This window comes from Cajanus cajan, chromosome 1 (genome assembly GCF_000230855.2).
Source record: "Cajanus cajan strain Asha chromosome 1, NIPB_CcT2T_4, whole genome shotgun sequence".
NCBI lineage: Eukaryota > Viridiplantae > Streptophyta > Magnoliopsida > Fabales > Fabaceae > Cajanus > Cajanus cajan.
In genome coordinates, this window is record NC_138517.1 from 21,743,434 (window position 1) to 21,770,085 (window position 26,652).

Below are 26,652 nucleotides of genomic sequence, written 5' to 3' on the forward strand. Positions count from 1 at the left end.
CCCTGCATTTCGAGTATCTTCGAATTCTCTTTTTTGGTACTAACACCTACAAAAGTATCTTAAAAAGTGTATTGGACACTCTATGGCTTCTCAAAGAAGCTTTAATAGCTTTTGGCGCATAAAAAAATCAAAAACACAACTGTACCGGTGGGTACCCCTTCGGTCACGCGATAGGCCGAGAGGGGTACCCGAACCGAAGGGCCATACCATGTGGCACCCCCTCGGTCAGACAATAGGCCGAGAGGGGTACCCGAACCGAAGGGCCATACCATGTGGCACCCCCTCGGTCAAACAATAGGCCGAGAGGGAAGCCCGAACCGAAGAGCCATACCACGTGGCACCCCCTCGGTCAAACGATAGGCCGAGAGGGGGGCCCGAACCGATGAACCACAGCACCCCCCCCCTCGGCACCATACCTAGCCGAACACCCCCTCGGCCTCAGACTAGGCCGAACACTCTTTTAGTCCCTTGGGAAAGACCCAAAGAGAAGTGGTTACTCAAGAACGTCCTTTCGGCCCCAAGCTTGGCCGAACACCCCTTCGGCCCCAAGCTTGACCGAACACTTCTTCGGTCCCAAGCTTGGCCGAACACCCCTTCGGCCTTATGCTTAGCCGAAAGCATAGTGAAAAACCCATGGTGAACACGTGGCAAACCAAATACCTACTAAGATACTAATCACCAGGCCAGATTAAGACAGGATTAAGGTTAATTCACGTATTACCCACATCCCAAGAATGAAGGCCCACCAGGCCCAAACATGTCACTATAAATATACAGGTGATATGACATAAATGAGGTACGTTACTATTCCCACTAGCACATTTATTGCTCTAAACCGAACACTGACTTGATCGTCGGAGTGCCTTTGCAGGTACCCTCCCCACCATTCGGAGTTAGTAATTCGGTCAGCACGGAAGACTCGGAAAGACTCGAAGGCAGCTAAGAAAGGAGTAAGGAGACAAGTGTTCTCACGCAGGAACATTTTGGCGCCCACCGTGGGGCCGAAGCTAGAACGGTTTTTGACCCCGAAGTTAGAACGGTCTTCGACCCCGGAGCAAGATGGTACTTACGAGAAGTCAGCAAGAGAACGTAGCCACCGAGCACCCTTACGGGATGCCCCGAGGCACTCCCACACGGCGAACCGATCAGAATGACGGAATGGAAGAATCATACGTAGACCGATCCCAGCAGCCTAATCCCTCCTCGGCCCTCGAACAGTTAAAAGCCGAAATGATGGAACTCAGGAGGCTCCGAGAAAAGGACGCTCACGAGTTATCAGCTTTAAGAAGAGAGAACGCCGAGCTTAGGAGCGATAACCGGACGTGGCAGCCCACGCACGATGCACAAAATCAGTCAACCCGGGAACATGGCGAATCCTCGGGATGGTACAAGGAAGTTAATATTCCTCGGCCGTCGGGAGTGCCGACCACCGCAACGCAAGATCAACAAAGAAGGCAGGGAAGAACACCATTCACACCGGACATTGTCGGGTCTCGTTTACCCGACAATTGGAAAAAATTAACCCTGGAGAAGTATGATGGAACCGCCGACACTGAAGAACACCTCGATGCATTCGTCACACAGGTCGGATTGTACACCGACGACGACGCAATCATGTGCAAAGTCTTTCCTACTTCTTTGAAAGGACCCGCACTCAATTGGTTCACTCGGCTTCCACCCAGGACGGTAGACTCTTTCACATCCTTATCTTCCCGCTTTGTGATACAGTTCGCTACAAGCCGACCTCACCAACTCACGTCCATTGCGTTGATCAATATCCGCCAAGAAAAGAAGGAGCCCCTCAGAGCCTTCATGGAAAGGTTCGGAAAGATGACTTTGTCCATTCGAAATCTAGATCCCGCAGTGGCCTTGCACCACCTCACCACAGCACTGCGACCAGGCCCATTCGTGAACAGCTTATGCAAAAGACCACCTAGAGACTTGGATGAGCTTCGACAAAGAGCCACGAAGTACATGCAGATGGAAGAGTTGGCCGAGTTCCGAAACCAGAACCGGTCTGACTCCTTTCTAGGAAGGAAGGAAGCTGAGAAGGAGCACAACCCAAAACCACGCCCGAAGGACGTCCCCGACAGGGAAAGAGCCCACAGGGGGCCCTGGTATACGCAGTACACACCGCTCAACGCCACCAGAGCTAAGGTGTTAGAGCAGGCGCCGGCCACAGAAATCCTAGCAGTCCCCCGTCGAGCCATGACTCCACCCCACGCGGATAAAACCAAGACATGCCATTTCCACAGGAACAGGGGACACACCACCGAGGAATGCACGGCTCTCCGAGACCGCATTGAGGACCTTGTCAAGTCTGGCCATCTCCAGAACTTCACCCAGCCGTCGGGAAGGAGGAGATATGACAACTCTCGGGAAAGGAGAGGAAACAGTGACAGAGCACCCCCAAGGCATCGATCTAGGGAAAGAAGCAGGACCCCCGAAAGAAGTGACCGGCAAACTGAACGAAGTCAACCCAGGAGGGTGATAAATACAATTGCCGGAGGATTCGCGGGAGGAGGAAGCACATCCTCCGCCCGAAGAAGGCACTTGAGAGCAATCAAGTAGGTAAATGCCGTGGGAAGAGCAACCATTCACATGCCTCCAATCACATTTACCGACCGAGACTTCAAAGGGGTAGACCCGATACAGGATGATCCAATGGTCATCAGTGTCGAGATCAACAATTGCGTGGTTAAGAAGAAGTTGGTTGATCAAGGAAGCTCGGCAGACATCCTATATTGGAAAACATTCGAACAGCTCGGCATCCCCGAACAAGAGCTAATACCTTATGGTGAGCCCTTAGTCGGATTTTCTGGTGAACGAGTGGATACCAGGGGAACAATCGACCTGTACACCTACTTTGGGGACGACCACCATAGGCGGAGAATCAAAGTCCGATATGTGGTTGTGCACGCCAACACTTCATACAATATTTTGTTAGGCCGGCCATCCTTAAACAAACTCCGGGCCATCGTTTCCACACCTCACTTAGCCATGAAATTTCCCTCGGAAGAGGGAGCATCATCACCCTCCACGCGGACCAGAAAACGGCTCGAGAGTGTTACTTTGCAAGCTTAAGAGTTCCACCGACGTCGAGGCCTTCCCGAGATGTTAATGTCATCGGAGACACCAGCCAACAAGACCCAGTCGATGACTTGGAGTTGGACCCGAGAGTGGCAGACGAGGGCAGGGTCGAGCCGATTGAAACAACAATTCCTTTTCAACTCGGGACGAAAGAGGGGCAGGTCACATTCCTGAGCTCCCAACTATCCGAAACGGATGCGTGTAAGATCAAACAAGTCCTGGTACAGTACGCTGATTTGTTCGCTTGGACTGCTGCCGATATGCCGGGAATTGATCCCAGTTTCCATTGCCATCGTCTCTCTGTGTGTAAGGACGCCAAGCCCGTTGCCCAGAAGAAGAGGAAAGTGGGTGGAGAAAGAGCCCAAGCAGTCAAAGAGGAGACAACCAAGTTGTTACAAGCAGGTTTCATTCGGGAGGTCAGGTACTCCACCTGGCTGGCCAACGTAGTAATGGTCAAGAAGTCGAACGGCAAGTGGCGGATGTGCACTGACTATACTGACCTCAATAAGGCATGCCCTAAGGACGCGTACCCTCTCCCTCACATCGACGCACTAGTCGATGGCACGGCCGGCCACTTTAGACTAAGCTTCCTGGACGCTTATTCCGGGTATAATCAGATACCCATGTACCCCCCGGACGAAGCCAAAACCGCGTTCATCACTGATTCGGCGAACTATTGTTACAAGGTAATGCCATTCGGCTTAAAAAACGCGGGGGCAACCTATCAAAGGCTCATGGACAAGATTTTTCGTAACCAGATTGGGACAAGTCTGGAAGTGTACGTAGATGATATGGTGATCAAATCTGCCTCTGGACCCGACCACATCAGAGACCTACGCTCCATCTTTGATGAAGTACGACGCCATCACATGCGACTGAATCCGGCTAAGTGCACATTTGGAGTAGCGGGGGGAAAGTTTTTAGGCTTTATGTTATCGCAAAGGGGGATAGAGGCTAACCCTGACAAGTGTCAGGCTATCATCAGCATGAGGAGTCTGATTAATGTCAAAGAAGTGCAGCGCTTGGCAGGACGAATTGCTTCATTGGCTCGGTTCCTGCCTTGCATGGCAGACAAATCACGACCCATTATGTCCCTTCTAAAGAAAGCCACCAAGTTCAAGTGGACCGACGAGTGCGAATCAGCCTTCAACAGCTTCAAGGCGATACTCGCTACCCCGCCGTTGTTGATTAAGCCCGACCCCCAGCTGGACATGATCATGTACATATCAGTGTCTGACAAGGCCATCAGCACCGTCTTGGTGCAAGAAAAATCGGAACAGATGCCGATTTATTTCATCAGCCGAGTACTGCAAGATGCCGAAGCCAGATACCAACATCTTGAGAAAACGGTCCTCGCCCTCGTCCACACCTCTCGACGCCTCAGACACTACTTTCAGAGTCACCGTATGCTCGTCCGAACTGACACTCCCATAACCAAGGTTCTGCGAAAACCCGAATTGGCAGGACGAATGGTCTCCTGGTCCGTCGAATTGTCACAGTTCGACATCCGATTCGAACCACGAGGGCCCATAAAAGCACAAAGCTTGGCTGATTTCTTGAACGAATTCACGTTGACGGCGACCCCCGACGCACACCTTTGGACCTTACATGTAGATGGATCGTCGAACCAACAAGGCAGTGGAGCGGGTATCATCTTGGAAGGACCGGGCCACGTAGTTGTCGAGTAGTCACTTCGTTTCGGTTTCAAAGCGTCCAATAACCAGGCTGAGTATGAAGCCCTTTTGGCAGGTCTACGATTGGCAAAAGACTTGGGCATCTCAAAATTACAATGTTGGAGCGACTCACAAGTAGTAACAGGGCAGGTCAGCGGCGTCTTCCAAATCAAAGAGCCGACCCTGCTGTTATACTTTCATGCGTTCAATAAGCTAAAGGCCGACTTCGAAGATGTCCAAGTCAAGCATACGCCTCGGGAACTCAACGTAAGAGCTGATCAATTGGCCAGGCTAGCCAGCAGCAAAAAAGTCAGCCACTTACGAAGTGTGATACAACAGGATTTGCCGAAGCCCAGCATCACCAAACCAGAGTGTTTACAGGTCCAGCATGAAAGCCCCGACTGGATGACAGGAATAAAGGGGTACCTGACAGCCGGAACATTACCTGATGACCCATTGGAGGCAAAAAAGATGAGGGTTACGGCGGCGCGATATACCCTGATCGTGGGGGACTTGTACAAAAGAGGGTTCTCGACCCCCCTGTTGAAATGTTTAACACCGGACCAGGCGCACTATGTGCTGCGAGAAATCCATGAAGGTGTATGTGGAACTCATTTGGGAGGCCGAACCCTAGCAGCCAAGGTTCTCCGAGCAGGGTACTATTGGCAAACCCTGGTTGCGGACTGTTCGAATTTCATTCAACAATGCAAGCCCTGTCAACAGCACGAACCCTTAACTCACCAACCCCCCGAGGAGTTACACTCCATCTCCACTCCTTGGCCGTTCTCCATCTGGGGTATGGACATTCTGGGACCATTTCCACCTGCAAAAGGCCAAGTCAAGTTCCTCGTTGTAGCCGTCGACCACTTCACAAAATGGATCGAAGCGGAAGCATTGGCCACCATCACAGCCAGCAACATACAAAAATTCTTTTGGAAAAGCATTATTACCCGGTTTGGGATCCCGTACGCCTTGATCACGGACAACGGACTGCAATTCACCGATCGACGTTTCAATGAATTTTTGAACGGATTAGGAATCAAGCACAGAATGACCTCGGTGGAGCACCCCCAGTCCAATGGTCAGGCTGAGGCAGCGAATAAGGTTATCCTTAAAGAGTTGAAACGACGTCTCGGACAGGCTAAAGGAACATGGCCGGACCAGCTACCGGAAATCTTGTGGGCATACCGATGCACGCCTCAGAGTTCAACCAAGGAGACCCCCTTTCGGCTAACCTACGGCACAGATGCAATGATACCAGTTGAGGTGGGAGAGCCTTCTCTCAGACGAACACAATTTGACGAGGATAGCAATCGGGAAACTCTCAATATTGAGATGGACTTGGTAGACGAAGCTCGAGAGCAAGCATTGGTGAACATGGAGGCCTGTAGAACCAGGTTGGCAAAGAAAATTTGAACCAAGGTGAAACCGAGGGAGTTTCAAGCCGGGGACCTTGTGTGGCGAGTTACCGGAGAAGCAAGGAAGGACAAAGCTCGGGGCAAACTTGCACCGAACTGGGACGGCCCTTTTCGCATAATGCATAACTTAAAGAACGGTGCCTACAAGTTAGAAGAGCTCTCGGGAAAGGCTATTCCCCGAACATGGAACGCAACGCACTTAAAGCATTATTTTAGTTAACAAATTGTAATTGTTTCGGTGTACTCTTTTCCTTCCTCAGGTTTTACCCTCTTATAAAAATGTGAAGGAGGTTTTTCTGGGAAAGGTTTTTAACGAGGCACCATATCAAATGAAACAAGCCCCTTTTGAATCATTTATCCGTCCAAATTAATTACAAAGTTAAAATTCAATTCCCTCCCGAGCCACTCGCTCGGCCAAGGTTGAAATCCAATTCCCTCCCGAGCCATTCGCTCGGCCAAGGTCGAACACCGATCCCCTCCCGAGCCATTCGCTCGGCCAAGGTTGAAAATCCAATTCCCTCCCGAGCCATTCGCTCGGCCAAGGTCGAACACCGATCCCCTCCCGAGCCACTCGCTCGGCCAAGGTTGAAATCCAATTCCCTCCCGAGCCATTCGCTCGGCCAAGGTTGAAAATTCAATTCCCTCCCGAGCCATTTGCTCGGCCAAGGTTGAAAATCCAATTCCCTCCCGAGCCATTCGCTCGGCCAAGGTTGAAAATTCAATCCCCTCCCGAGCCACTTGCTCGGCCAAGGTTGAAATCCAATTCCCTCCCGAGCCATTCGCTCGGCCAAGGTTGAAAATTCAAATGCCCTCCCGAGCCACTCGCTCGGCAAAGGTTGAACACCAATTCCCTCCCTAGCAACCTTGTTCGGCCAAGGTTGAAATCTTAACTGGCTTTCAAGCAATCTCACTCCAAGGTACACCTCACTCGGCTAAAGAAAATTCTATGTTATTGTTAAAATGAAAACAAGTCCATATGAAGATACAATATCTATGTAAATAAGCAAGAGTAAAAGGAAAGCCCGAACAGGAATTAAAATGTCATTCAAGTTAAAAACGGCACTAGCAGCCGGGGGGGTACAATCAAATTTGGCTCATTGGGCCTAAGGAATCAAAAAAGAAAAACAAAAAGTATACCCTATCCCTATACATCATCAACAAAACAGATGTATCAAAAAGACAAGATCAAAGGCCGCCTAATCGGCATTGGTTGTCTGCTCGGTCTCGTCGTCGTCGTCGCTCAAAGTCGTCCCAGGGTCTTCGGCGGGGGCCGATCGAGGCGGGGCCGCATTATCCGGCTCAAGGTCATCCGGCGCCTCGGCAAAATCCAGGAACTCTCCCTGGAAAAAGTCCTTGCTCAACTCAAAAGAAAAGTCGGGGGGAAAAGCGCCGAAGTGGGTTGCCTGCCGAACGGCGTGCCAAAACCCCTCCTCGTGCTCCTTCACAATTTTATCCTCACATTCGGCCCGAAAAGCGGCCATAACAGCATCGGCCTCGGCTTTCATTTCCTCCTCCCGAGCAGCGGCCTCTTTCGCCTCTCGGACTCTTGCCTCCTCAGCCGCCAAGGCCCGAGCCTCCATCTCCGCAAACGCTCCCTTTAATCGGGCAATCTCAGCATCGGACGCGGCCTGGTCGTTGGAAAGCGCCTCTTGTGCCGACAGGGATTGTTGAAGGGCCGCCTTAGTATCCTCCAAACTCTTCTGGAGGTTATGAAGATCACCCATCGGCTCCAAGGCCATCTTCCTAAAAATGGTCGTTGCCCGAACATGTAACTCACAGGCCATAGCCCATCGTGCCGAGGGAGAGGCCGAGTCAAGCATCGTGTGACCCTGAGCCGACAGCAAATCCGAAGAAATCATCCTCGACGGCCGGATCTCTTCAGACAGAAAATCTTTGGCCATAATGGCCGAAGGGACCGCCAAATCCGACGAAGACCCTTCAACCCTACGCTGCTTCGACCGCGGCACCTCCGGACCGGCTGCGTCAGTTCTTCTCTTACCTTTGTCTTTCCTCTTCCTGCTCTTTGGGTCGGGAAGAGCAATAACAGGGGGCGCCGGTTGGGGAGCTTCCATCACTTGAGGCTGGGGATCAATCGCGACACTGCAATGATCTTCGGCAGAGGACCCAGCCGGAGCCCTACTCCTCATTAACTGCCGATATGACAAGCCCAAACCTTGCTGCGCCATCCAACCTGCAAAAACACACCAAGTCACAAATCAACCTAACAAGCACGAGCAAAGGGAAATAAAACAACACATACCCTCTAGCTCAAAACGAGGCCGAGGCGATTTGGGAAGCAGCACTAGAAACCGAGACGGGATGCACCTCGGCAATCCCTTAAGAACGCTTAAGGCCGACAATTCGGCATCGGTCATCATATCCTCGGGGAAGTCATCATACATCCGAGGCTGACGAGTCCAATAAAAAGGAAAAAGGGGCTTCCCATCGGCATCGTAAAAATAATTTCTGCCGGCTACAGGGTCTATGATCACCTTCACAAACCCTGACTTGAAGCCCTTAAAGGACGATGTAAAGGGTGTCAATAGCGGTCGGTCGGGGTTCCGAATCAGCGACAACCACTTCATCGTCTTATTAGACGGACGTGTACAGAAAAAATGCAAAAACAAACCTACAGTCGGCTCTACGTAATGGTATTTACATAACACCCGAAACGCTTGCATATAAGCCCACGCGTTCGGGTGCAACTGGGTCGGAGCTACGTTTAATACACGGAGGACCCCCATCTGAAAATCATCAAAAGGAAGTGACATCCTTAGCTCCCAAAAGAAACACTCGTACATGTAAAAGAAATCCCCCTGATCTTCCCGCTTCGCAAGGAAAACCAGATCGAGCTCCCCAGGGCCTTCGGCTCGGCATCGTCGAAGCATGATCGGATAAGGGTCCCAACCTTCCCATCGGCCCATCGTGCAAAGGCTAAGAAGGCGTATCACGGCGGCCCTCTCATGAAAACGGGAGAAGTAGGCCGCCACTTCACCATCAACCCAGTCGCCCGGGGACCTCACAGGGGGGAAATTTTTGCCTATAATCCTCGGGACTCATTTCGGCATCGGGCAATTCCGACCCAGAGGAACTCCCCGATTCCCCACTACGTTCGGGGCCCGACTCATCAAGACCCCCAACCGTCGCTACTTCGGCGTTAAACGCCAACATCTCGGCATTCGGATTTTGGGCCGATCCCCCCTCGCTGGCCGAGGACCCTGACGACAATGTAACACCTTCGGTGGCCATTATTACTAAGATCAAAAATAAAACCAACCTTTTAGGAGTATTCGGCTCAGAGAAGAAAAGCTAGAGGCGATGAAGAGAAAGTACGAGGAAAAGAGCCCCACCTCAACACCTTATATATAAGTTACTCACGGCAACCCAAGAGGCTCATAATAAATGCACCTGCACGCCAAACGACACAACCCCAAGGCACGAAACCCTAAGGCGGCGGTAGCATGCAACGGTCACTATCTACTCGACACGACTCCCGAAAATACACGTCCCCCCATATTTTAAACCCTAAATATCCCCGAGCCTCTTTCGCATAAAACCCCTTCGTCTTTCATCCTCGGGCTTGGGGGGGGTAGTGTACCGGTGGGTACCCCTTCGGTCACGCGATAGGCCGAGAGGGGTACCCGAACCGAAGGGCCATACCATGTGGCACCCCCTCGGTCAGACAATAGGCCGAGAGGGGTACCCGAACCGAAAGGCCATACCATGTGGCACCCCCTCGGTCAGACAATAGGCCGAGAGGGAAGCCCGAACCGAAGAGCCATACCACGTGGCACCCCCTCGGTCAGACGATAGGCCGAGAGGGGGGCCCGAACCGATGAACCACAGCACCCCCCCCCCTCGGCACCATACCTAGCCGAACACCCCCTCGGCCTCAGACTAGGCCGAACACTCTTTTAGTCCCTTGGGAAAGACCCAAAGAGAAGTGGTTACTCAAGAACGTCCTTTCGGCCCCAAGCTTGACCGAACACTCCTTCGGTCCCAAGCTTGGCCGAACACCCCTTCGGCCTTATGCTTAGCCGAAAGCATAGTGAAAAACCCATGGTGAACACGTGGCAAACCAAATACCTACTAAGATACTAATCACCAGGCCAGATTAAGACAGGAGTAAGGTTAATTCACGTATTACCCACATCCCAAGAATGAAGGCCCACCAGGCCCAAACATGTCACTATAAATATACAGGTGATATGACATAAATGAGGTACGTTACTATTCCCACTAGCACATTTATTGCTCTAAACCGAACACTGACTTGATCGTCGGAGTGCCTTTGCAGGTACCCTCCCCACCATTCGGAGTTAGTAATTCGGTCGGCACGGAAGACTCGGAAAGACTCGAAGGCAGCTAAGAAAGGAGTAAGGAGACAAGTGTTCTCACGCAGGAACAACAACTAAGATCGCAATAAGTTCGCTAGACCGAGAATTCTTGGTTGAACAAATTTTACACAGAATCAAAACAAGGTTCAAAAACACAAATTTGTTAGGCCATGAACTTTCGCTGGCTCAAGAAATTTGGCCGAGGGAATTTTGTACAAATGTCAAACTATATTCTAAAAACTGACTCTATTTCTTCATACAATTAAATGGTTGAGCCTCCTTCTCTAACCTTCCAAGGTCTTCATACATTAGTGCTAACCAATACGTAAAATATGAAAGGAAAATCTCTCAATTTAGCAAAACCATCAAATAATCACTGTCCCAACAACATAGGATGATACTTTAGTATTCAACTGATTAGTCTCAATGATTATAAATGATATTAATTATGTGTGAAATATTTGAGTTTGATTTATTTTAATGTATGTAAATGATTTTTTTAAAAAGGATGTAAATGACCGAAATTATTAAATACTCATTCAAACAAACTTGACTATAATAAAAATAGGGATAAATTCAAATTTTACTTAACTCAATTTAACACGTTCTCATCTCTATTAGGACCTGATATACAACTTAATTAAAATTTTATTTAATAAATTCTTATGCATTAAAAATTTATGTTATATGACTTAAAATTTAATAAATTATTACATTTAGACCTATTATTATTTAAAGATTTATAAGTTGTCTTATGTTAAAAATAAAAAAGATCAAGAATTAAATGATGAATGGAAATAAAATATTTCTTAAAAAATAATTAAATAATTTTCAAATCATGTTATATATCATAATAATATTAAAAATAAAAATAAAATATTAATCACCGTTCACCTAATCTTAGTTTATAAAAAATTAAATAATAATAATAAGTAAAACTCCGTTATATATATAACAACGATTAAAATTTATGAATCGTATATTTTAAAAATTAAAAATCAGTTATATATAACTATTATTAAAATTTAAGGGCCATAGTTTTAAAAAAAAAATATTGCACAAATATCAACATGTAAAAATTTTTGAAAGGAAGAGCAAAAGATAAAGAGGAACGAAAATTTTGGATGAAGGAACAAAATAAATAAATATATACTGACATGTATATTTTTTTTAATTTTTTTGCATAAGTTGAGCAATGAACTATACTGACAACTTATTATCACTACTAGAATTTCTCTTATTACATGCGACTTTTCCTACGAATTTTTCATAAAAATTTGCAGAAAACGTTGTTCCTACAAATTTTTCTGCGAAATTTTATTTGCAGGTAATACCTTTGTGGATAATATATTTTTGCGAATTTTAAAATTCGCAGGAAAATTTCTTGCAAAATTTCTTGCGAAAAAAATTCGCAAGAAAGTTTCTTGCAAAAAAAATTTGCAGAAAATTTTCCTGCAAAAAAAATTCGCAGGAAACTTTCCTGCGAATTTTTTTGCAAGAAATTCTGCAGGAATATTTTTTACGAAAAAATTAAAAAAAATACTATAAATTATATATTTTAAGAATTCATAATCTTTTATTTTCATGCCTCATACATAATCTTTTAAATTCTAAGATTGTAGATTATAAGTCTAACACTCAACCATACAATTCAACTTGTAAGGTAAGTGTTGCCCCAACTTATATACTCTTTAATTGTTTTATTTTCAATTGATGTGGGACTTAGAGATTTTTTAAAATATTAAACTTATGAATTTAAATTTTTTTTTTATTTTTCCTGCAAATTAAAATTTGTAGGAAAATCCGCAAGAAAAATTACCTGCAAAATTTTTCTACCATTTAGTAAACATTACTTGCGAATTTATTTTTGCAAGAAACAAAATAAAATTCTTACAATATTTTCTGCAAATTTTTACCATGAAAATTTTTTTCCCATGATTATTAAAATTGTAGCAAAATTTGTAAAAAATATCTGTAAATTATTTTTTGCAAGAAAATTGGCAAAAAATTTCTGTGAATATTTTTTTGTAGGAAAATTCGTAAAAAATTTCTGCAAATATTTTTTTGCAGGAAATTTTGCAAAAACTTTCTACGAATATTTTTTTGCAAGAAAATTTGCAAAAAAAATGACACTTTTCTAGTAGTGTATAATAAGTTCAAAATATCTTATAACCTATCCATAAGATATTTTATAAGTGTTTTCAAACATTTTATAAGAACTTATTATATAATATAACACCTCAGTTTTTATAAATTATATTAATAATATGTTAATATTTATTTTAATGTGTTTATTAAATGAAATTTTAATATTACTTAACTATTTGATAATGAATTTTATTTTTTATATAAAATATTTTATTTTACTAAAAAAAATAAGTATATTTTATATTATTTATCTATTTTAAGTGAGCTATATTTTAATATAAAGCATGATTTTAATTAATATTTGATTATTTGATATGACACAGGTTTTTATGAAATGTATTTTATTAAAGTTAAGTATATGTTATTTTAATCAGTGTTTTAAAACCCGGACCGACCCGGCCGGTCGGACCGGTTGGAACCGGTCCGAATCTGAAGTTGGATCGGTTATGCAGTCGACCCGTTTCAAACCGGATTAAACCGGTCAATTTTTCGGTTCAACCGGTGAACCGGTGGGTCAAACCGGTTCAACCACTTTTTTTTTCTTTTTTTTTTTAAAAAAATTTTAAGGGACCATAAATCACAAAAATAATAATGAAAATTGAATCTCTTAATGAAAAAGCAAGGAATCTTATTAAATATAAAAATGACTACTTGTTCTAATATATTTGTTTGCAATATATACAACTTAAATAACTTTTATAGTATATTATTAATTTTAAATTATATATTTAATAATGCAATATCTATGTAAATATTACATATATTATTTTGTGATATTAATTGCAAGCAAATTATATATGTACATATTATTTATATTTTTAATTTGTATTAATATACCGTTTAACATGTAATTTTTTTATGTATTTTTTTACAAAATAAAACTAAAAATAATTTTAAATAAGATAGAAAAATTGAAATTTAAAATAAGATAGAAATTTATTAAAATTTATAAGTATAAAATATATTTAATATGAATATTTTTTAATAAAAATAAATAAAAATCGAGTCATGCGGTTCAACTAGTGACCCATCGGTTCAACCTTTGACCCACTGACCCAGTACCTTAACCGGTTCGATGACCGGTCCGGTTTTTAAAACTATGATTTTAATTAAAAAGGAGGAAGTATATTTGATTATTTTTAATTATTTTATAAAAAGGAGAAAGGAGGATGTAGTGGTAATTATTATTATTATTATTATTATTATTATTATTATTTTATTTGAGAAAAGAGAATTACGGAAGTTATCAGGAGTTAAGGGGGAGTTTCATTTTCACACTTCTGACTTCACTTTTCTCTCACGCTTCTAAAGAACAAGAAGAGCTCCAAGAAGAAGAACAACCAGATTCCACTCATGCTTCGACTTCTATTTATTAAGGTAGGGGAGTGAAAAATCTCACTTAGGGGTGTGGGAATAACTGTTGGACAAAAGGATTGACCCCAATCCTTTACACTATTAGAAAAGTGTCATTTTCCTGCGAATTTTCTAGCAAAAAAATATTCGCAGATATTTTTGAGAATTTTCCTGCAAAAAAATATTCGTAGAAATTTTTTGCGAATTTTCCTACAAATAAATATTTGTAGAAATTTTTTGCGAATTTATTTGCAAAAAATAATTTATAGATATTTCTTACAAATTTTGCTACAATTTTAATAATCATAGAAATTTTTTTTCATGGTAAAAATTTGCAGAAAATATTGTAAGAATTTTATTTTGTTTCTTTCAGATTTTCTTGCAAAAATAAATTCGCAAGTAATGTTTATTAAATGGTAGAAAATTTTGCAGGTAACTTTTCCTGCGGATTTTCCTGCAAATTTTAATTCGCAAGAAAAATAAAAAAAAATTAAATTTATAAGTTTAATATTTTAAAAAAAAAACTTCAAGTCCCACATCGATTGAAAATAAAATAATTAAAGAGTATATAAGTTGGGGCAACACTTATCTTACAAGTTGATTTGTATGGTTGAGTGTTAAGCTTATAATCTATAATCTTAGAATTTAAAAGATTATGTATCACATGTTGGAGGCATGGAAACAAATGCTTCAGATGAATTCATTGTGAGCATTTGAAAGTTGAAGAATTATTGATAGAATTTATAGTAATTTCTTTAGTTTTTTTCGTAAAAAATATTCCTGCAGAATTTCTTACAAAAAAAATTCATAGGAAACTTTCCTACGAATTCTCCTGCGAATTTTTTTTTACAGGAAACTTTCCTGCAAATTTTTTTTTGCAGGAAACTTTCCTACAAATTTTTTTCGCAGGAAAATTTCCTGTGAATTTTAAAATTTGCAAAAATATATTTTCCACAAAGGTATTACCTGCAGATAAAATTTCGCAGAAAAGTCGCATGTAATAAGAAAAATTCTAGTAGTGTTACTTGATGTATGTTTATGGAAACTGACACTTTATGAATGTTTTCTATTTGGCTTTTTGATTATTATGTTGTGTTTCTTGTATGATTATGAGTGTAGATATGTGTTCGATTTCAATAATGGATATATTTGATAGCAGAATTGGCCCTCAATCCCTTGCCTAAAGCATGCTCTTAGAAACATGCAAATTTTGAATTTTTTTTGTTTTAGCTTCTGAGTTTTCTATTGTAAACCTTAGTACTTGTTGGGTATGAATACGTGTTTAATTTCAAAAATAGATAAGTTTTAACATGAATTAGAGTGCTCTGTGGGTTCTTGTGGGAAACCCTATGAGGAATAATTAGGAATATGATCTTGTGAAGAATTGAGGTAATTTATGCAAAATTTAGTATGGATTCATGTCTGAATATGGGAAACGCGTTATTTAGCAAAGTTGAGAAATGCAGGTTTGCATTGGGGCACGCTGGGCGCAACCCTAACCTATTACCTTTATGTTTTTATGTGAAATGAATTGTAATTTAAATGTGTATGTTGTTTACTATCTCCTGACATGATTTATATGTTATTCCGATGTTATGACAATGAAAAGTTCCTTGTATGAGACCATGTGAATATGATGAGACAATGTGAAAAGTGAATATGAGACACACTACATGATGATATATGACAATGAGACATCATATATGAGAAACTATGACAAGTGAAATGATAAGTCAATGAAGTGTGAATGTGTGACATGCATCATGTGCATGTATTTGACGGGTATGATGTGGAGTACACCGTTAGGGAAGGTCCTCCTTGTGTAATAGCTTGGGGGAGTCCTAGGGGATAGTGCAGTTTAGATGTCTCGATTCTTCCCATTTATGAGCACAAGACGTAACTTGCACAACTTTATTATCTCGATCAGACCCTAGCAGTACATCCTTCTAGTTGAGAGTGTATGAGTAACTCCTTACATGTACTCTTAGACTACCTTAGGTGTGTTGTTTTGTCAGCACACCAGTGATATGTGATATGTGACTAGTGTCACATGCATGCATCTATGAGTCGAGTCCATGACATCATTGTATGATGAATGAATACGTATGTGTTATTGTTGTATGTGTAACTTGAATGTGTACTTGATTAATGTGTAGTTATTTCTGTGTTTGTTATGATTTGTGTGTGTGTTGTCTAACCGTTATTTCTACACCTGAATCCGAGTGAGATGTTTCTCACTCCCTTATTTGCTCTATACGTGTCTTATTGTATTGTAGGTGATTATCAACATGAGGATGTTGGTGATGAGGCTTAGACCTTATTATTGAGTGTGCTCTGATAGGACATATGACATTGAGGCTTAGTTTTACGAAATCATTGTCTTATGCTCGTTTTTGAAAACTTGACTTTAATTCTTTGTAATCCCACATTTGAGATTTGGCTTATGAATTATGGATGTGAACCTTTTACTCCTTTGTTATTTGAAACAACTATTTTAACTATGAAAGTTTTTATTTATTTAGTTTATTATGTGTTATATTTATTGTATATTTTGTGTTTGGGTAGAAGGTGTCACATATAAGATGAATAAGTTGTTAATAAGTTCAATCAAATGGAACCTTAGTCTATTCATATATTGAATTTTCTGATAAAATAAAATAAAATTATCTATTTGATATGTATCTTTATAGGAGGTATTATAAAAAATGTTACATATAATGACATACAAAAAATGTTATTATAGATGCAAAATATATAAACATAAATCTATTAGACATATTTTGGATCACTATAACACATATTGTATTAGGTTGATTTTGAAAGATTTAATATCACATATTATTTGTCATTATAACTTATATTTATACTTTTGAACAATATATCAATATATATTATATTATATTGTATATATATAATCTAAATAAGAATAATTTTTAGTAACAAATATGGTCTTATCATGTCATTATAAGGTATATGTTATTGTATGAGAATTTTTATTTTTTTAGTTCATTGTTACAACTTGAATCAAAAGCGATCAGAGGTTTGAGGAAATCTCCACACTAAACCCATACAATTTAATGTCATTTTGAGATGCTAACCTACTATGATCATGATCATGACGTAGGTCGATGATCATACCACCTTGTCGCTAAAAAAAATGTTTCTCGATATAGGGTCATGAACACATCTTAATGGTACCCAAATTGGCAGAAGACCTTAGAAGAGAATCATAACTAACTTTTGAATTCCTCGATCACATATTATCTATTATTGGATAAGGAGGGTCATTAACTATATGATGATCACACTGGTGTGAAAAAGAAACTATGGTGATCATACCAAAATGTGGTCCAAAGTAAACTCTTTGCTCATAACTCAATTACAATCAAAGGGTAACCACTCATTCGAGAGAAGAATGATACCTCAAGAAAACAATAAACAAAAATTCAGGGTCTTGTGACATGAAAGACCATTAAGACAAGTTCTGGTCCCAAATTTTTGGAACTTCTAATATCTTCTAAAAGAATTAAATGCCTAAAGTAAAACGGTAAAAGCTAAAAGGCCTCCTCGTAAAGAAAGCGGAACTCAAATATTCAATTCATTATAAGATTATATTTATTCAATTATTCATTATATTAATTGGTTATTTTGTATTACCCGGCCGTTGATCTTTTACCCGTTGGTTATGTAACGTAGATTAAATGGTGAGAAAAATGGCAACGGATATGAATTTATTTTCTATACACTAGCACAGGAAAAAGGCAGTGCCTATATTGTATTGAAAAAAAAATTAAAAAAAATGAAAAATTATTCATAAAAAAGTAATTATTAAAAAGTAAATAAAAAATAAAATGGTTCATATAAAAATAAAATTTAAAAGTAATTATTAAAAGTGAAATCCCTTTATATATTAGTATAAATTCATTATTTTCAAGATTTTAAATTTGATTAAAAATATTTTTTTTTAATTTTTTAAAATAAAAAGGTATAATGGTGCGAAAAAAAGTGGAGACCAAGGTGGTTACCAAAAAGTGTATCCCCTTTATATATTAGTATAGATATTTTAGAAATCTAATATTTTTCATTTCAAATTCTTTTTATCATCTCATTCCTTTTTCTATTTTATTATTATTTTTATATTTTTTTTAAGACTTAAAGTGAATTGTTAAAGTGAATATTTTCATAATTAAAAATATTAAGAGAAGTATTAAAAGAAAAAATTAACACTCCAATAGAAATATTACACTATATAAAAGAAATTATATTCTTTTTTAAATGTATGTATTTTTTTTTATAGAATATTATTAACAATATATGTAACGGTTTTTATGGTTGAAAGAAGTCTTTTAAAATTAAAATTATTTAAATCCTATGTAAGATCAACAATGTTAAAAGATAGATAAAATAAATTATCCATTTTATCCATTAAAAGTAAAAATTTAGAATTACTTGACTATAAAACAATCATAAATGATTTTGTAACTTTCAAAGTAATTATAAAATTAATATAATAATTAAAAAATTTATTAAAAAATTTGACTTAAGCCCTCAAATTTTCTGAATATGACTTAGCAAAAGTTCTTCTCCTTTATCCCTCTAGAATGATAGTGTTTGGAAATTTGTTAACTTAAAAAACGGCTCACTAGAAAACTGTTGATGAGGCAAAAAGTGGAAGGGAAGACAAATTATGAGAATATCAAATATTTTGAATGAAAAGTTAAGGGATTTATATTACGTGAAATGAACGTAATTCAGAATTTGATTAATTATGACATAATATGTGTGCTAACGTAGTGTTTGCGCAATTATGAATCATGGCAATAAAGGCCTAGATATTAAGAAATCAAGGCTACTACTACTTGCGGCAGCCCCATAATATAATATACAATACGTGTAGTAAATGTCAACAATATTACCTAAGAATCTCAAATTTCAATTTCAATCCCAACGAAAATCAAACAACACCAATGACGTGCATAAGTTCGTACCTCGTGTTAACATGAACAATCGACTTCTTGATAGTTGTTTTAGACTAGCTAGGACTTGATCCAAATATGTTCAAAGAGACTATTTAAGAGGTTAACTAGACCAAAGTCTCAAACTTTTGAAAATGCTTCTGAAAACCCTAATGGTGTGTTTGGATGAAGAATTTTACAAATTCAAAGAATTTAAAATTCTTAGTATTTAAATTACTTTAATTTCAATTTCTATTATTCTTAAAATATTTTGTTTGGATATGTCAATTCAATTTTCTTAACATTTTAAATTGTTAATTTAGATATGATAATTTGATTCTACCATGGTAAAATTGATTTTAAAAATATATTTATATGTTGACATTTTTAAATAAAATTTTATAAAAATAAATATTAGCCAATTTTTAAATATTTAATAATTTAAAAAATTAATATTAGATAATATTTAATATTTTTTAAAGTATTTTTGAATATTCAATAATTAAAAATATGAAGAAATAAGATAAAATATATAAGTAAAATAAGGAAAAAAATATGAGGAATTTCAAATTCTTACTTTTTTGGGAGAATTTAAAATTCTACTATTTTAAGGAATTTCACAAATGCTTGGATTTCAAATTCTTTATAAATTCTCCATCCAAACAAAGTATTTCACCTCAAAAAATTTGAAATTCTTCAAACAAATGAATTACTCCATTTAAATTACTCATCCAAACACACTATAAACTTTTAAATTGTCGTCAATTCTTTAAAGTTGTGAAAAGTTCATAATGAACACCGATGATATCCATGTAAATATATGATGTTTATATTATATATAACATATTATTGTTGAAGTAGGCTTTTTAGATTTTGTTATCAATTAACTAAAAGCTACTATAAGTTAAAAATAAAAATGAAAATAAAAAGAGTATTACTTGAAATAAGATTTACAACCACTTTAAATTCTACCACATAACATCTAAGTTTTCACAAATAAAATAACATAAGTTGTTTTAACAAAAAGTATATTATAGAATTAGTTAATTTAATTAAGTTTATAATATAAATGAATTTTTTATTAAATTAAATAAAATAGAAAGGGGTTGCAAGTAGAGAAAAGAGTTTTAGGTTGAACTCTAAGTTCAACTTGAAGGTTTATTAAAAAAAAAAAAATAAGGATTAAGTTTTCCTTAAACGTCTTTTAGAACCTTGGCCAAGAGTACCTATAGAGAATAACGTAGAGGATGTCACTAGAGAGAGTACATAGTAGCAATTGAGGCTACAGAGAATGAGTTTATGCTTCGAAATTGTCACTTGAAGTAAGGAAAAGTGAGGATTTCAAATTCGTGGGTGTGTTTGAGAGGCAAGGGTAGTGAGACAATGCCTAAGCCTCTTAGGTTCTCTAATTGAATGTGTAGAGGTGTATGCATTCAATTTGTGTTGAAGTATTGTATTACTTTAGTAAAATTGTGCATGAATACTAATTTGATTTGATATGATGATGGATTGATGTGTTTAGAGGGTTAGGGTTGTATGCATGAAGTAGGGGATTTCAACTTGCTTGGATGAAATTCAATGATATGATAATGTTGTAGTTTTTTATGAGCATGGTTTAACTACTTGACCAACTGAATTAAGAAAAAAGGTGAATTGATGGATTTGGATGGGTTGGGAGAACCCAAATTGTGAAGCTTGTGGTTCTATGAAGTGTAGAATGCAACAATGTTGGACATGCCTTCATGGCATTGGCTGTGAGAGTGCAATTCTTCGCGTTGGTGTGAAAGGGGTCATGTTGGGTGCATGGATGCTAGGGAGATCTTAGACTTCTTTACTCTAAGCGAGAGGTATCTTGCCTGCTGCAACATTTGTGTCATTTTCTAGAAGAATTGATGTCGGACATAACCTAGATGACATCGAGCAATTTTGTTCCAAAGGAAACTCTAACTTCTAAGCATTGAGTGTGGGAGTATCCATGTCGTGTGCAAATCAAGCATAGAGGTCTCTGACCTCTTCATGTCAGGCGCAAGCACCACCTCTTCTCTGTCCTGACTAGGTGCCACACCATTTTTAGAATAATTATGTTCAATTTTAAGAATAATCTAGTAAAGGGAAAACCTGCAAAAAGTAATTAATGTTATAATTAAAAAGAAGAGAATAATAGGTTAGTAAGTATGATAAAATTAATATTTGAGGAAGAACTATAAGTGCATGAGACTAAACGTACTTGATGTAGTGTAAATGAATGAATAGTAAAGATGTTGCGATAATGATATAGAAATGATGAATGTTGTAATGTGTGACAAATGAATGGTGTTGATGTATGATGATAATATCATGATGGTTTATGAGGATGAGATATGGTGATGAGATGTGATATTGAGGATGTAAGATTAGGCTGGGACTGATAATGTTGTGATCAAAACAAGGCTAGGTGTGTTCTCCAAGTATGCTGACAACATGAACTTATATGAACTCTTGAGGCGTGCAATGCACTATTCTAAAAGATTTATCTGTAGACTTTTATGCAAGTCCCCATAATTGAACATGATATTCTCAATACTAGACTAAGGATATAGAACTAACAAGTTCTTAATCTAAAAAAAGAGAGAACATTAAGAAAGAGGGAAGTAGTGCTTTTTGCATCTAACTTCTACTGATTTTCAATATTTATAGAATGGAGATACTAATTGTTGCGACTATAATTAATTATGATAATTAAAATAATTAAATTTAAATTTTTTGATAATTTAAAATTAATTAAAATTACAATGTCAAGTTATTATATCTCATTAATATTGATATTAGTTAGAATTTAATACTTGTAATTAATAAAATAGTTATTTTAAATTTAAATCTAAATTCAAAATAACTTTGTGAATAAATTAATCTTTTAAAATATCTCAAAACATACAACAATCTCCCACATATTTCAAAAGGTTTAAGAAAAAATTTTGAGTTTTTATATAGGATGTAATGTATTAGACTTAGTGTGACAAGTTATCAAACTAGACCTAGATTGATAGAACATAACACACAATGTAGTGAGTGTAACAAACTATTTAACCTAAAACAATAGACATGTATTAGAGGTTAATCAATCACAATGCATTCCTACAATCTTTGTCATTATCATTGTGTTGCACTTTTAGGCCATGCTTGCACCAATTATTCATGAGTGCTTAGAGATCTTGGCAAGATCCCATGCAAGCAACTCCACTTGACACTTATATATATTGGTGATTTCATCAAATATATGTTGCAAATCATACACGACTAATAAGGGATATGAAAATCATTAAAAATCTTTATAAGTCTAACTTTGTCATAATCACATAAAGCTTAACTATAAAGATTATTATCTCATTAATGTAGCTTTAGTACTTTCTCACAATATAAGAAGGCATTAAAAAATTGATTAAAATCAATTTTAATGCTAACAGGACCAACAAGTGACTTATTTTTTTCCATTAAACCTTCTTCACGAGATCTGCAATCACAAAGATTGGGTTATCATCCATGTTTGTTTCAAGTAGTTTTAATAAAATCTCATTTCACTTTATGTTTATGAATAACTCTTGACGTTTCATAAAAATATCTTTCCCATGGATTCAAAGTTAAAGGGTCCATCAAATTCATTGATCACATATAATAATTTCCAATCTTTTTAAGCAAATATTATATCACATCATTTATTAATTTTATATTCCCAACAAAATATTTGCTAAGAGGTTCTCAACTGTTCACCCTTGTATCAATTATCTCTAGAACAACAAACTCTAATTCAATAATTTTGATTGATATTAAATTAATTTCACTACAATAAAGTATAATGACACAATATTAGTAGATTTTATCTCATATGAATCCAAGACTCTATTAATTATTACTGTATTTTCTAATACAATGAAAATCCACAATGTTAAATACCATAGTTTAAGTTATGTTAAATTTGTAATATGGATAACATCATATTTGACACTATAATCAATCATGTTATTCAAAATTGTTAACAATTTCACAATGTCTGCACTGATCCATGTCATAAATGCAATAACTTTCAAAAGTTAAACTGAAATACACATCACTAATATCATTATACCACAAAGATTATCAACATTATAATTACACCTATAATTAGGATACTCAAATGAAATTAGTTATGTCTCATGTAATCCATATAGATCAACATATTGCCTCAAATATAAATAAAATATATAATCACCAATATCTCTTAAATATAGAGCAAAAATTTTCATCACCACATAAACTAATGCACACGAAGGTCATCATATTTATTTATTAATATAAATATATTGGTTTTAGATGAGTTTCATCTCATTCATGTTTTTCTCACATTCTCTAATATTAATTGCCTACATCATTTTATAAATAATCCCTCGCAATTATTTTCCTCACCTCTTCACGACACCTCATATTTATCAAAGATTAACTTAGACTTCAACACATATAATTTTTTTTTATAAAAAAAACCCTAAAAGACTTTAATGTAACTTATAAATATAAAAAGCCTTTTATTCATACTAGGCTAGTTTTCAACAATATAATCAAAATAATAATAATAGTAAAATAGTAATTAATTTGAATGTAAATTTTCATTCATCACAAATAACAACAATTGTTAACACGAACCTAATATAATATTTTAAAAAAATCATCTAATGACACTATTACTTCTAACACTCAAAGTGTTGACCGCGTCACAACTCCCACTCACTCCACTCCACCATCTAATGACACAGACATTTTGTCTCAACCACAACCTGACACACAAGCAACAAATAAACATCCTATGACCACCAGAGCTAAAGCTGGAATTTTTAAGTCTCGGGTTCTTTTGGCTACATCAGAACCAACTACTACAATCCAAGCTCTTGCAATCAAACATTGGAAACAAGCCATGCAAGATGAATACAGTGTGTTAATGAAGAATTATACTTGGGATTTAGTCTTTTTACCTTCAAGTAGAAAAGTAATAACTTGCAAATGGATATTCAATAACAAGTGTAAACCAGATGGCTCCATTCTCAAACACAACTAGATTAGTGGCCAGAGGTTTCAATCAACAGCAAGGACTGGATTATACAGAAACTTTTAGCCCTATCATCAAACTTATCAGCATTAGAGTGGTTCTTGTTGTTAGTCAAATAGCCTCGTATAACTTAAGAGGGGGGTGAATCCAAATTTTCCTATTATAAAACTTTTCCGAATTACTTTCTTACAAATTCAATTCCTTAGATAAATTTATATGTAAAGAATGAATGAAGATGCAAACTACTCAATCACAATTAATAACAAGTAATTAAAAAGTGTAGGTAAAGAAGAATTGCAAACTCAATTTATATTGGTTCAGCCAATCCTGCCTACATCCAGTCCTTAAGTCTCCAACTTGAGATTTCCACTATTCTTGTAACTCTTACAAGACTTGAATCTTCCAACACCTCGAAACTCTCTTTCTTTATGTTGAGATTCAAAAACCAACAAGGAGAAAAACCCTTTCTCCTTCACAGATCCAATGATCAATTTGGAATTACAGAATAACTCTCTTTTAAGAGTAGATATACACTTTTCTGATCTTAATGAACTCTCTTAATACAAATAAATTTGGCCAAGATTTTTTTGTATATGACTTTTTCATAATAGAGTTCGTAACCTATTTCTAAAAAATTATAGGTATTTATAGAAAATTAATTCTTAGGTTGTGTCTTTCCATGAAGAGTTGTAACTCTTTATAATTTTTCAGAAAAGATACTCTGGTAATCGATTACAAGACTTGGAAATCGATTACAACGGTTTTAAGTTCAAAAAATTTGAAACATTTTATCTTTTAAATTCAAATTTTTTAAGTTTTCTCTTCTAGTAATCGATTACAAGGTCTGGTAATCGATTACCATAACATATTTTGTATTCAGAATTTGAACTTTGAAGTTTCCTTGTTTTGGTAATGGATTACAAGGTCTGATAATGGATTACCAGAACATATTTTTGCATTGTTTCAAAAACTTTTATGTAGAAAACTTCATATCAATAATTTCTTTCATAAATCTCTTTTAAGAAATGATTTGAACTATTCTTTAAAGCTTTTGTTAAGTCTTTCAAAAACATTTTTACTTACTTTCAAAAGATTTAAAACTTGCTTAAATTTAAAGAGATTAATTTAAGGTTTTTAAAAACTTATTCTTAAGGCCAAACATACTTGCAATTCTAAAAGCTTCTTTTACATTCTTAGCTAAGTTGACAAGACTTATCTATGTAAAACTTGAGATCTTGTTCTTGCATCAACTTGCTTTATCTCAACCTTGATTCTTCTTCAATGTTTTATAATTACTTTGGCATCATCAAAACATTTATTCATATTTTCTTCCACATTCTCCCCTTTTTTGATGATGACAATTAACTATAAAGGGAAGGAAAATAGAACAATGTATTTCGATCACTCCCCCTTAAACTCCCCCTTAGTAAAGCATTGATTGATGTTATATTTATTTTTACAAAAAGAGTTGTACTTATGTTTTGAAAAAGATTGTAGAGATCAATGTTTATATTATAAAACATAAGTGTCAAGTTGAGCATCAAGAATATTTTTGTCAAAATAATTTAGTCAAACTTAGGCCAAAGTAATGTTAGACAAAAATAAAAATTTTCTTTTCCTTTGCGGTCTTATCTATCTCTCCCCCTTTGGCAACATCAAAAAGCCAAGTAGAGTATTAAGATAAATGTTATTTTTTCCTTTTGTGATCCTTATCCTTTCTCTCCCCCTTTGGCAACATCAAAAAGCCAAGTAGAGTATTAAGATAAATGTTATTTATCTTTTTCCTTTTGTGATCCTTATCTTTTCTCTCCCCTTTTGGCAAAATCAAAAAGAATATAATAACAAAATTATCCAAAGGTAAAGAGCAAGCCAAAATATTAACCAATGTTAACCAAGCTAAACATGATGACAAGCCTACCTGCAGATAAATAGAGAAGGGATCCGATCATACCTTTGTATTGTTTTAAATTGATGGATTTACCACATTCATCTTTGTCCAAGTAGCAAGTAGTGCTCATGGGTGTGGCCATTGGTTTGACATTTTCCATTCAAAATCTTTTGTGTAATTTCCTACAATATTTGCTTTGCTTTAAAAAAATTCCAATTTTGGTTTGCCTTATTTGTAGTCCAAGGAAAAAATTTAGTTCTCCCATCATGGACACTTCAAATTCACTTTGCATATCATTTGAAAATTCCTTGCACAAGTAGTCATTAGTAGGTCCAAAAATAATATCATCAACGTAGATTTGTACTAAAAGGATGTCATTCATTTTTCTTTTGATAAATAATGTTGTATCAACCTTTCCTCTTGTAAATTCTTTTTCCAAAAGAAATTTACTTAGTCTTTACATACCATGCCCTAGGAGCTTATTTTAATCCATATAGAGTCTTTTTCAACTTTAAGACATGGTTTGGAAATTATGAGTTTTCAAATCTAGAAGGTTGTTCAACATATACTTCTTCTTGAATAAAACCATTTAGAAATGCACTTTTGACATCCATTTGATATAGTTTGAAATCCATTATAGATGCATAGGCAAGTAACATTCTAATGGCTTCTAGTCTAGCTACAGGTGCATATGTTTCTTCATAATCTATGCCTTTTTCTTGATTATATCCTTTAAC

The 26,652-nt window shown here is 37.0% G+C and overlaps 2 protein-coding genes across 2 annotated transcripts; both read left to right on the forward strand.

Moving 5' to 3' along the window:
- Positions 1 to 2,601: 2,601 nt before the first annotated feature.
- On the forward strand, positions 2,602 to 3,084 carry LOC145952688 (uncharacterized). The gene has a single exon (XM_083065605.1). The coding sequence runs from the start codon at positions 2,602 to 2,604 to the stop codon at positions 3,082 to 3,084; it is 483 nt and encodes a 160-aa protein (XP_082921731.1).
- Positions 3,085 to 3,350: 266 nt separating this feature from the next.
- On the forward strand, positions 3,351 to 6,179 carry LOC109807200 (transposon Ty3-I Gag-Pol polyprotein). Its single transcript, XM_083065636.1, has 2 exons — positions 3,351 to 4,737; positions 4,840 to 6,179. The coding sequence occupies exons 1-2, from the start codon at positions 3,351 to 3,353 to the stop codon at positions 6,177 to 6,179; spliced, it is 2,727 nt and encodes a 908-aa protein (XP_082921762.1).
- Positions 6,180 to 26,652: the final 20,473 nt, after the last annotated feature.

Excerpts from the sequence above, each read along its gene's own strand:
- LOC145952688 (XM_083065605.1), top strand. The coding sequence starts at position 2,602 with ATGCCTCCAATCACATTTACCGACCGAGACTTCAAAGGGGTAGACCCG.
- LOC109807200 (XM_083065636.1), top strand. The coding sequence starts at position 3,351 with ATGCCGGGAATTGATCCCAGTTTCCATTGCCATCGTCTCTCTGTGTGT. Across the intron at positions 4,738-4,839 it reads CCAACAAGGCAGTGGAGCGG|GTCTACGATTGGCAAAAGAC; the intron begins GTATCATCTTGG and ends CCCTTTTGGCAG.